The following is a 12,977-nucleotide window of genomic DNA, read 5'->3' as shown; positions in this document are numbered from 1 at the left end:
TGATATTGTAGGAACGTTGAAAACGAAACATTTTAGCTAGCAAACTAAGCTCCTAAGAATCGAGTTGGGAATGTTTAATAAGAAGCGAGAAAGACACACCAGAAAACCTATAAATTAAACAATTGTACATTGTTTTAAACTTTCTTCCTTTTCTACCTCTACATTAATTCTCAATCCTTTGTCAACGTCTCCTCGCTAAAAAACAACTTTTTTACCTTCCTATAATTAATTTCCCGACGCTTTCTCGACTTCTCTTCCTTTCTCAAATTGAGGAAATGGAGCTGTTCATTAGGAACGGATCTATTACAAGAAATCCTTTCCCCATTAACTTTTCTATGCACCCACAGCTCAATCTCTATCCATCTCACTCGGGCCCGTCTCCCCTCTCGCTTGCTCCCTCTCTAATTGCAATGCCTTTGTCAGGGCCAATTGGTGTTCCACTTAGCACCTCCGACAGAAAGAGATGGAGTGAGGCTGGAAGTGAGACGGACGGAATGAAACAAAAAGCGAAAATTAACTGCGAACGCATAGAAAAGAACAGAATGGAAATAAATTTGTTGTTGTGTGATTTGAAGGACAGAGGCGATGTAGCATACACTGAGAGAAGTTAAAAGCTTGACACGATCAACGTGTCTGAATTGATGGATTTCAATGAGTACATAGATTACAAAGAAGTGTTCAAAGTAGGACTGTTATTACAAATAAGATGAATCTTTGTTCAAGTAGTCATTCATTAAATTTCAAAACTTAATTCTTCTTTTGCAAGTGCACTTTGGTTTTTTCAGTGTATGCGCCCAAGCAGCGCACCAGCAGAAGCTGCAACAGAGGGCAGAAGCATTTAAAAAGCGGAAATCAGGCAGACGGCATAAATAAACCGCATAGAGCCGCACTCACACACACTCCTGGGTGTGTCTGGGTGTGTGTGTTTATGTGTCTGTGTGTGCGTTGACAAACAGAGAGAGAGAAAGAAAAGAGTGCGAAAGAGAAATCGCACTTGCCTGGTGCAGACAGATAAACCAGAAAGCTTTGTCTTAGCTTAGCGGGCTCCACTGCTCGTCTCCATTCTCTTCCAGGGGGGCTGTCACGGGTTAAGGCCGACCTTTTGTGGTACCCCCAGCCCCCTGCCCCTTGCCCAACCAATCCCTATGTATATCTCTCCATATCCCATATCTTTCCGTCATCTCCATCTCCATCTCCATCTCCATCTGGCTGTTTTCAGTGCCAGCTAAGCGTTTCTAAATGCATTTAAATGCAGCAAGTAAGTTTATGCAAGGGCCAAGTGCATGAATAAATTTTGGGCTGACTGTGTAGCACATGGCCAATGCAATAACGCTTTTCAGGGACCATTTGAAATAAATCATATAAAAATATTCAAACTCTAGGTTAAAGCCCCAAAGACTTTAAATCTTTAAAGAAGCAGCTACAACTAGTTTGAAATTATATTGGAAATAGAACAAGTCACAATTGCCTTGGAGTGTTTTCGACTTGGCTTTGCCTTTGTCTTTTTTTAACAATAAACCTGAATTATGTGCAACAATGCGATGAATTCCCCCCACTCTTTGCAATTTTCCTAAATGTATGTAGATGTATAAATGCATTTGTATATCTGCATAGATGTAGCTGCTCCTAAGAGCATTATTGCGACAACTTGAGTGCTTTGAAGTGGCATTAGACCTAAACCTCTGAATTTTCACAATTCCTTTCACCATTTCCTTTCAGTGGTGAGAGTCTACAACGTTAAATGTTCTTTACTTCTGGGAGACCATAGACGTTGTAACTTAAAGTTGGGAGTTTGAGGTTAACTAGTGTTGTGTACGAACCTGAAATGAAAAGAGAGAAAGGGCATTTAATTACACATTCTAATGAAATTGCATCATTAATTATGTGAGATTAATAAATAAGTTTTTAGGCATCTTAATTGAAAATTGTAGGTAAAAATGCGTACGATAAGTAAAAACTACACGGATTACACAAGATGATAATGTGGAAACAGAGCAAATGAGTTATACAACATCAAAGGCGACCAGCAGCTTAACTTTTGGCTATGTGAGAAAGCAGAACGGCCGGAGAGAAAAGCTAAGCCATTCGACGGACAGCTTAATCGAATGTCATGACCAACTGCAGCACAAATTGTTATTGCCTCATTATAAATAATCCGACCCCTGCCCAGAGGCACCCAGATTCACCCACCCATTCACCCACCCTTCCATACACATATTCTCTTATTCGCCGTCTGTCTCTGTGTAATTGCTCTAAGCGTTGTTAATGTCATTTGTTGTTGCCCAGCGATTTAACCCCCGGAAACCCCGAGAACCCCAGACAAAATGGTAAATGGAATGGTAACCAAAAAAAAAAAATGAAATAAAATAACTAGAGCACACAGATATCTCAATTGTCCGCGGGTGGTGGCAAAAGTTGGCACCAGGCGTAGGCCGAAACATCGCCTGGAATCGCTACAACCTGAGTCTGGAGCGCTTCTGGTGCAGCAATAAATTAGCATAAGCCCGACACGTAGCCCACCTTGTGACATAATACCAGAAAGATGTCAAGAAATATATATATATGTATGTATGTACTTTTGGGATGGCTGGTTAGGTCGCCACATATGTTGGCCTTTTACCATTCGTTTGTGTCAGCCGGCATTTTGGTGCTTCAATCATTTTTCAACAGATGTTGAGGGACGTTTGATATGTTTGATATGTTTGTTTGTTTTCTTTTGGTTTGCTCTCGGTTTTTGGGCTTATTTGGCTTTAGATTTCATTTTGTTTAAATTAAGGCTTTACAAATCTCAAATTGCTTGCCTAGTAGTCACATATTTAGTATGTTTATTCTACGCTACGGAAACTTTCAACATACTCGGCTACTTAATCAATTGAAAAAACCCATGTTTTTAAGTGTACCATAGTCTGAGGTGTTGTCCCAAAATAAAGAATTGATGAAAGCCAACGCTATCTGCTGTCTGTCGTCCATTGTTCTCCATCTGAATTGTTAACAGGCCGAATGGCCAATCGAATGCCAATCGATAAATAATAAAGGCAGCCAGATCGAACTACCCCGGGTTGCCCACTCACACCCCTCGATTGCCATCATATCTGGAACCCCCCTTTCGTTTTTTTATTCCACCCTTGGGAACAGTCGCGCGAGATGCGTGCCAAAAAAGTGTTAAAAATGCATTCCACGGAGGGAGAGTGCAGAAGGAAGAGGAAAAGCTGCTTTGATTTCCCTCTTTGTATTGTGTTTTCCCATTTGGAGGGGGATAGTAAATCATTCAACTTTTATTATACTTCAAATATTACATATACCTTTTTATTTAAAAAAGGTTCCCTTTAAAATGTTTCAACTTAAAGAGGTCCCACCATTCTTAGCGTCATGCAATACCCTTCCCAAGTATAGATGTTTTATTTCTTTTGTTTGTGAAATTCCATAAAAAATAGCAATAAAATGCTGTGCTAATGAAAACGCGACTCACACACACACACACGTGTCGAAAAGGCCATTAAATGAACCTTATCCCCGAAAATTGGCAATGGTCATTGAATCCGGTGGCCGTTTAATGTGCTGATAACTTGCACAAACTGCGAAGGACGATCAAAATGTCGCTGGCACACACGATATCATAAACTCACAGTTGACTTGAAACCCTATGCGAATTACGGCCATGTAAGCTGATTGCTGCGTTTAAGAAAGGGCTTAAGGATGCACCTCCAATTCCCAATTTCCACGTGCCACAGAGCCACCCACAAGCTTTTGCTGCCACTGCCATAACTGCCATTACCACCCACAAGGTTTTGCTACCACTGCCATAACTGTCAACAGTAGGGGCACTGAGAAAATAAGGAACATTTCAAGTAATTATGAAACTAATTGCTCAAGACTTTATCATAACTTTAGCAAAAGGGAAAAGTCACAATTTATTTATTTATTTGTAAGATAAGATTTAAAAAAAAGTTGCAAACATTACCCATTTGAATATATTAAACAGCTAGGAATCAAAACAACGTTTGTGGCGCCCCCGGGTGAAGCAAACTTTTAATTACTATTTGTGAGACTTTTTTCTTTAAGAACCAAACTAACTAGAATAACTTGTACCCCAGTTTGTGGTAATTTTCGCAGTGTTTGGCGAACTTGCGGTAAATTGAATTTGCTGGGAAGACGCTGTTGACTCCGCAGTGCACTTTAGCACGTAGTCCTAATGCTGGATGATGGTGCATGGTGGGATTTGGCTGAGTTGCGGGTTGCGAACGGCGTATGTGGATGGCAGAAAGAATGGAAATGTTTATGCAAACAGTTTAAGTCACGAGTGAAGTTGGAAGGCTTGAGGAAGTGTGTGGAAATGGAGATGAAGGTGGTGATGGGTTGGTGGTGGCCACAGGTGAAGTCCGAGCCAACTGTGCGAAATGTTGCAATTTCCATGCTAAACGTTATTTAGCGTCTAGTTACATGCTCGTTCAGAGACTCCAAGCCCTGGAGCACATCCTCTGAATATTCCTCCATGCATTTTTTTTTTCTGGAGCATAAAGCACCTCAATTATGGAGTCCATAGCCAAGTCTGGCGGGTGATTGGGTTGCAGGCGATGAATATGCAACGTGCAGGAACTCAGTCATCCTTGGCATGTCCAATTTAACTTCGTTTGCAAAGCTGAATCAGTTGTACAAGTTTAAAGTTCTGCGACACTTCGAAATTGGGTGTAGTTTGGCGTCATTTGTAGAACATATGAATAGAAAGAAAGGGGGATATCTTTAAACGTATCAGTTACGATATCGCCCTTTTAAGATATCACTTTCATTTTGGAGTAAAAGACATTCTTTCATTATTCGTTTATCGATGGCAAATAACGGCCTTGCTTTTATCTTTAATTTTGCTCCCATCGACTAATTGAATTGATGGACCATGTGGAGTGGATTAACTTGCAACCCCGATTCGATTGAGTTTGAGGTTTCCGCATTCCGATTCCCAATCCGAGTGCATATATCCCAAGGTCAGTGAATTGTACGCACGCACTCGATAATTTTCTTCGGGGTGGACATTTTTTCTATCCACCCTCGCTACGCATTCGCCGCTGCTTCGGCACAGAAAATAAAACAGGAGTAGTCGAGAGTTGGGTTTCACAAAACAGCACTGAGAAAAAAGAAGTCAATCTTGTTTTGCATGAAACAAATTTGGCAACTAAACATCTTTGTTAATAACATTTCTAATTCGCATGTAGAAGTTAAGTAAAAAATAAAAACGCTTCAATTTAAAATAATGTTAAGTAATTTTGGAGTAACCATTTATGTATTTTAGTGCACTAGCAGCAGCAGCAACTAATAATTAAATCGACAAATGAATTCACACCCTTCGAACTCAACTAAATTACGATCGTGCTGGCCAAACAGTTTTCCTAGAGGGAGTTTTCCCATTTTTCCCCCATCGGAGGGTTGTCGAATTTTCAAAAAATTTTCAAGGCCAATGACATCGGTCACTATTTCCTGCAATGGGAAATCATTGATGCGATCCGATTTGTCTTCTCTATTCATTTGTTTCCTGTTCAGCTTCGATTTTTGGGTGGATTTGTTCGATTCCAGTTGGCTTCATTGTTACAAAAGAATTGATATATACGAGTATTATATGCCCATGAAAGTGGTTTACTGCATTAGGATTGTCGCTAAGTGCAATTGCTGTGAGAAAAAAAATCGCATATTCTGACTTGGAATGCCTAATATTAAATTCTTCTTACAGTGATGTTCAAAATTACCTCTTATCGTATATGTACATATATACATTCTCCCCCAAATTGATGGCTAAGTTCCAGAGTATTTAGACCTACTTCATCCACTCCACTCCACACCTAAATCACCTTATTTCGCCTGTCAAAATATAGCATAAAACAGACAAGCTGTCAGTTTGGCCAACTGACAGGCATCGGGCCAAGAACTATCCAATAAAGAGATTGACAAGCTAGAAGAAAATAAAAAGCAAAATCTCCAATGGTGCTAATGCGTCCATATGGAGTAATTTACTATGCACCCAAGAATTTTGTGGATTATTTCGCAAGATTTTCCTGTATAAAAATGTCAGCGCATGGGGAAAAGTGGGGAAAGGCTCACAAATGAGCCGCAAATGCGGGGCTGCAAATGGGGAAAATCAGAGTGTGAAAATCGAAGGGTGGCCCTTGTGGCAAGTAAATTCTCCGCCTGCCACTGCATCTGCATCTGGTAACTCCTCTCGTTGGCTCCGTCGGCTCCAGATGAAACCATTTACAAACGCGCAGTCAATAAATTTCAATTAAACAAACAGCAACTGCAAAACAGCGACCCCTCCTCCCCCCATTTTCCATTGCATTTTCTCATTAGTTTTTTTTTTTTTATTATTTTCCCGTCTGCTTGTTTGCCTTTTGTTCACTTGGAATTGCGAATTCCTGTATACAAACGGATCGGGATTTACGATTGCAGTGCAGAATGTACGTGCATCGATTTTAATTAATAAAAATTGAGCTAATCATAAATGGTATGAGCATTTATAAAAAAGGAGCATTCAAAGTGGAGCGCTCAAATCAATAATGATAATTAAAGTGGTAAGGTTGTAAGTTGTAATCACATAAGAATTTTACGTATTTAACACACATTTTCAGTCAAGAATTCCGTTTTGCATTACAAAATGGATTAGACTTGGTACACCACATAATCCGACCATATGTTGTTATTCTTTGGCCAGTCTGGTCTACTTTTGGCCACCAGATTTCAGCTCTGCATTTGTGCCAAGTCATTTTGTCGACCTTTTGCAGCAGAACACACACACACACACAGAGACAAGTAATTAGTAAGCAGACAGTCTATGTAACAAAGTTTTCGCATACAAAAATTATGACTTTCATAATGCTCAAGAGGCGGCAGGAACTAGTGCAGTCTCCTTCCGGCCTCGCCCTCATATAATAACTCCCCTCGTTTGGAAGAAACCTCCCCGGTTATGAATCATGTGTACAGTGAACTAAATATTAAGTGACTTTATATAGAAAGCGCACACACACATTTCGGCAACAGACGCGTTCACAGTTGTAGAACTAAGTTTGAGAAATCTTACCAAAAGCTATCATTATGAAGATGTATTTCTTTAGAAATTATAGTTATTCGTATATTGAAATGAAACTTTAAAATTTCAAACATAAAAGGTTTATACGTTGCTTAAATATTAAATTACTAAATTACTACATTTTATATATAAGTGTGTTAAGCACTGATAATTTAATTTTGTATGTTTTATATCTACTGCTGCATTCATCGCCGCAGTTGTGAATACCTCCAAAGATATATATATGTGTGTTTTATATGGCGCGAGTTGTGCGGAAAAGTCACCCTTATAAATAGTGGGTGAATCGAAAAACGCCTCACGGGAGCAAACACCGTTAGAGCAATTTCGTTTTCGGTTCTTTTCTGGCTTATGTGGCAGGACAATGAGGTACATTCTGAATGGGCCAAACATTTCCTCCATGCCGAAAAATGCCCGTTTTTCCAATCAGAAACTATAGTTGAAAGCAGGGAGGATTGGCCAAACGATTCCTCGGGCCTTAATCGATCTATGTATGAAATAAAAGTTGGAGGCAGAAATGGATCCAGTTATGGAAACAATTTCCCCCATTGGAAAACCACATTTTCCGTGCAGTTTTCTTTTCGATTTTTCACTCTTAATTTCGCATTTCGATGTTGCATTTCCGGCATTCGGCTCTATTTTCAGTTTGTGTTTGATGTCTGGGAAAGCGAGACGAAGTGGTAACTCGTTCAATTGCAAATATTGTTGCAAGATATTTTTAAGACTCGCGCAAAAGTCGATCTGGCATATATCACTGTGGACGGCAGTCCACGTAGTGACGAAGCGCACCAGGCGAGTGTGCGAGGGCGACAACTAATATCTTAGCTAATTCTGGTTAATTGAGCTAAGCGGAAGTGATCTGTTCTGTTGCCTTACTCTGCAGTCTAAGTTCTGAGATAACCTTCACTTTATTCTGCACTTTCAAATGACTCACTCGAGTATTGCTAATCTGGAATAAGATCAATTAGTCAGGCCATCGGAGGGTTAATAAGCTCAGCTCAACTTGGCTTAATTGTTACTTAATTTATGCACGTTTTCGAGTAGAATTCGGCTTATGCTTTGGGTGCAAAAAACGAAGGGGTTTCTCTCTGGCAGTAGAGGGGGTAAAAACCTGAGTGTTTTCGGTGTCAATTGCATGACAATGCAGGGTTGCATTTAATTGCCATCCTGCACCGACTTCTTACCACCTTTTTCCCCCAATCTCGGCTATTTTCTGGAAGAAGTGTGCCCCATCTTGATGTTTTTGTTTTTGCTACGGTTGACACGTGTCCTGGACATGAAATGGGTGTGGTCTTCGGCGGAGTTATTTTCTTTTGGGAGGAGTGTCGTCCTATCTGCGTTGTGCATCTGAGGATTCTGGCCGGCATTTAATTACCCAACACTTCCGTATTCCCCCCGTGCTCAGATTCCTACTGGGATAATTGTTTTAAATTTTCTCTGTAAGCCACATTTTCCGCTCCATTTAATCGGTGGCCTCGGTCCATGTCCATATTTATCCATGCCATAAATATGCCATGAACAAATGTTTATACCGATTATTGAGCTTTCTTTAAGTTGCTCTTTAAGGCTATAAACTAATTATTTTATATTGCTTTATGCATCTATACGTATAGTATAGTAATTGGTAACACATTTCGCAAAACACTTAATCATTTTAAACGGAAAAGAATATAAGCGAAAAGTATCTTATAGATGTGTACTTGCATTAATGAATGTATGTATGTACATACATATATTCGTGTTTACTATTAAACTGAAACGTGACTTATGGCCACCAGCGACGAAATAAGTTGAGATTGTATGTGACCAAATGGCAAATATTTTTGGCCACTTATCGGTGCTATGAAAAAATGAAAAACAAACCCACAACCGGTGTTACAACTCTAGCTTCTCAAAAAACCAATGGAAATGGATCTACCGGGAATCAATTGGTTACTTGTACTAGAAATATAATAGAATTTTTACACATACATATGTACAATATGTAGTAGCCGTTACGCGCCAACAATTTTGCTAAACAAATAAAAACGAACGAATGAATGTTTGTCAATGTAAAATGAAACCGATATCGAATTCTAGCCGGTTCATTGCGGGTCTAGAATTCATGACGAGTCGTGCCCACATCTGTAACAAATAATTACCCACAGCAACCAGTGACTAGCAGTTGGCAAACGGGCCGACTTGAGTTAGCATCAATGCCCTATGAAAAAGCCAGAAATGTAGAAATTTTCCCTTAAAGTATCAACTTTATGAAAATTGATTTCGTGCAAAACTGCACAAGTCGAAAACCTAATTAGGAAAATTGCCAGTCTTATCGATTGCATCACATAATAGTTGCATGGTTGCACACATCGAAGAGTAGGCAATGCAATTACTTATTATGCAACACACACACCTCAAAGTATCAATTAAAAATGTTGGGCATGCAAAGTATTAGACAAACGTAGGACAACGAGTTAAGTGCAATTATACTTAACTCTTTTGTGGGTTCAGGGCGGGCATATGTCGCATCTTTATCTTCGGTTAAATGCATTCTACTTCATATCTGCACAGCACACGACTTGAGATGCAAAATGCAAAATCTTGTTCAGTTATTGTTGTTACTCTTACTCTTGCTTTTGTTTGTTGTTTCCTCAAGGTCTTTGATCGGGGTAGGGTTTATTTGTATGTTTGTTTGCTTTCAGTACTGTGTCCAGTGAGACAAATACATCCGCATGAACAATAGCGAAAAGCAAACACGATGCGAAATAATTGAATTTAATTAACATGGGAAAGACCACAGACAAAAGTGACGAAGACGGTGATGATTTCCATGTGGGTGGGTAAATGAGATGGGGGCGGGGGCGGGTGTGTGCACAAACAAATAATTAAATAACTCTGGACAATGTTTGCAGAACCTTTTCGATCCGATAGCCCTCGAATTTGGAAATTAAATTAAGTACATTTGACAGAAATGCCGTCTTTTGATGTTATTGTTCTTTAGCTATGATACCATAAAACTTTGAAAATAAAGATAAGACGAAGCTCTTTCAAGCATTCTATCTGTATTTGCATATTTATGTTGTATTCTTGTGGGATTAATGATGTAAGATGGAAAGTGGTTTTGAGTATTCGTTTTTTCCCAGGTTAAGACTCCGAAACGAGTAATTATACGATTGCCTGAGCCCATGGTGTCTATAAATCCACCCGCTATTGTGTGTTTTGGCCATGTTTGTTGGCCCTCTCGCTTACCTTTAGTGTAAATGCTGCCAGAAATGCTAAACTCCAGAGCCAGCGATGTTGTGGAACGGCTTTTTGCCTTTTGAGCCGGATTCTAGTAGTGGCTTTACTTAGCTGGTACAACATTTTGGGGCCGTCGTTTTGCTGCTGTTTTCGTTGTTGTTGTTGTTTTCCTCTCCTCCTTTCTCTCTCCTTTCTTGCCTGCCTCTTGTTCTCTTTTTCTATGTTGTTGTTGCTGCAGACTTTGCAATTTATTGTGCGATTTTTGAATTGGATTTTTCGCTAGTTTCTTTCGAATTCGGGCATTTTCAGCACGAGTTTAGTCTTTACTTTGATTAAATGCATTGTTTTCACAGTTTTTCCGTCAGCGTAGTGCAATTTTATGTATTTTTCCGTTGGAACCAATATCTTGCAATTTGTTGGTTTTGTTTGAATTGATTATAACATATTTTTGTTTTTTTTTGTTAATTTTGTGATCTGCAAGAGAGTATGAATTAAAAATAAATGAAAGAGCGATCGCAAGAAGGAGACAGCTAGATAGTGTCGCTGTCCTGCTCTCTACCTGCTCTGCTTCCTCTTCTTCTTCTCCAACACTTTGCGCTTGCGCCAAAAGCTTCAGCTGTTTTTTTTTCATATTTTTCTGCGACTTGTTTCTATATTTCTGCACATTGGAACTAGCCTTAAATGAAATTTGAATACACATTGAAGTTTAAATAAAAACAAATTTATAACCCTACCACTATAGAACTTTCAAGACTAATTTACTTAGACATTTAAGAAATATAATTTGGCGCTTTAAGAAATCATATACCGGTTTCTACTCAAGTTTACAATCCTGAAACTGCGTGATTTTGCAATGCATTAATTATATTTAAATCTCTTTCGCAGATAAGTGCTAATTAATTGCACTGTCTTGTGCAGTTGCAAAAAATACTGCTGATCAACAGTTTAGCCTCCGCTGACGTCATTGAAATATTTAAAATATCGCAGCCAGCAAATAAAACAAATAAATATGAAAAACAAATAAAACTAAACGCCTTAAAACCCGTTTTGCGAAATCGAAACGATACACGGCACAAAATTCAAATGGCGTTGACATTTATTATAACTTATTGGGAGATTGAAGATCTAATCCTTGTAACTTTTTAATAGGCTCCTAATTAATTGGTAATCCTTCCGTAAGTCGAATTTAATTTGGGAGTTTTCCCCTTTTAAATTCCTACATTTTGTTCTGTGTATGGTTTGTTATTGTTGCATTGTGTTGTTGCATTCTCTGCTTGGCAACATTGCCATGCAAAAAAGACCTTCAACTTTGTTGCAAAGAGAGGAAAAGAGAGAAGAAGAGCAGAGCAGATTGATTTGATTGATCTTTTTCCTTCTAGTCGCGTGAAAGAGAGGAGCGGGTGATCGAGAGAGGGGAAGAGAGAGAGAGAGCTTTATGATCTCGGCACGTAAAACACAAAAACAAAACAAGTTTTATAAACGTACATATTTCTTCACCTCTTATTTATTGTTAAATGTGGGACAAGTTTTTTTTAATGCGACTGGAAATTTTTCGCAATTTATTGTGAGTATTAAATAGGGATTTTATGAAACACACCAAAAAGATCCCCCAAAAATTAAATGCCGACAGAGAAACAGGAAGTGGAGAAATTTGCCGCACAACAACAAAATATTCAAATGAGGCTGCGTGTGAAAGAGAGAAAGCAGCGGCATGCCAAAAACGAAATAACACATAAAAAAGCTGCGTAGGTGTTGCTTCTACCTCTCTTGCTCTGTCTCTGTCTGCCCCCCTCTCGCCATCTCGTTTTGTTATTATTGTTGCACACACACACACACAAACAACTCTCAATTTCTGCTTTTACTTTAAGCTTTATTTCAACATTTCTTACGTTTTCCACTGCGTTTTTCTCAAATTTTTCTCATACGGCACGCCACCAAAAACAACTAAATCATTTAAATATATACACCGTTAATTTTGTGGATTTTATTTAATTCTTTTCTGTTGTTGTCGTTGGTTGAAAAAAAAAATAACAAAAAACGAACACAGACACAGGCGCACGCACACGTACACGCAGGCACGCGACGCAAAGCACAGACACAAGAAAAAGCGGAACGGACAATCGACAAATTTTGCGTTTTTCGAGCGTTTGCTTTGCGGCCCGCCTAAATAGATCTCGCGTCCGTTCCGTCCGCACTCCCGTTCGCTCTTCACCACACTGAATTGGAATCTGATTCGGATTCGGACCCGGAGTCGAAATCGGAATTGGAATCGGAATCGCCGACGCTCGTTTCACCTGTAGAGCTGGACAAATAATCGATGACACGCCGATAGTATCGATAGCAACCTGTTCGACTTCTATGTTTCTCTTGTCACTTTCAACTGTTTAAAATCAGCATTAACCGTTACTTTACTGCGTGGTTACAGCGTTACTTTACTCCCATGAGCCGAGGGGATATTTAGTAGTTAATCATTTATACAAAGCAAAGCCGAGGTGTTTGGTTTTTTGAAAATCGACTACAATCGATTATACTTGATAGTTAAAACCACCTCCAAGGGAAATTTGAACCACCGTTATACGGCTGCTATGCGTGCGAGCGAGGTAGCAATAGCAGTGTAGCGCGCGCATTTCAAATCAGTTTTTGATTGAATTTTCAAGTGGACAAAACAAATTTAAAATTGGAACAATAA

The 12,977-nt window shown here is 39.2% G+C and overlaps 1 protein-coding gene across 4 annotated transcripts in view; it reads right to left on the bottom strand.

Moving 5' to 3' along the window:
- Window positions 1-12,514, bottom strand: part of LOC122625260 (tyrosine-protein phosphatase 10D) — a 44,771-nt gene extending 32,257 nt beyond the window's left edge. For 3 of the 4 annotated variants that reach the window (XM_043805281.1, XM_043805282.1, XM_043805280.1), the window contains exons 1-2: window positions 12,178-12,513; window positions 10,298-10,762 (exon numbers count right to left, since the gene is read on the bottom strand). In XM_043805281.1, coding sequence (XP_043661216.1) covers window positions 10,298-10,411 — 114 coding nt within the window. In that variant the 5' untranslated portion in view covers window positions 10,412-10,762; window positions 12,178-12,513. Of the gene's footprint in view, window positions 1-10,297; window positions 10,763-12,177 lie in introns of all 4 variants that reach the window. The other variant, XM_043805279.1, reaches the window with a different exon arrangement.
- Window positions 12,515-12,977: the final 463 nt, after the last annotated feature.

This window comes from Drosophila teissieri, chromosome X (genome assembly GCF_016746235.2).
Source record: "Drosophila teissieri strain GT53w chromosome X, Prin_Dtei_1.1, whole genome shotgun sequence".
NCBI lineage: Eukaryota > Metazoa > Arthropoda > Insecta > Diptera > Drosophilidae > Drosophila > Drosophila teissieri.
The sequence above is the reverse complement of the archived record's forward strand: the minus strand, read 5'-3'. Positions and strand labels throughout refer to the sequence as shown.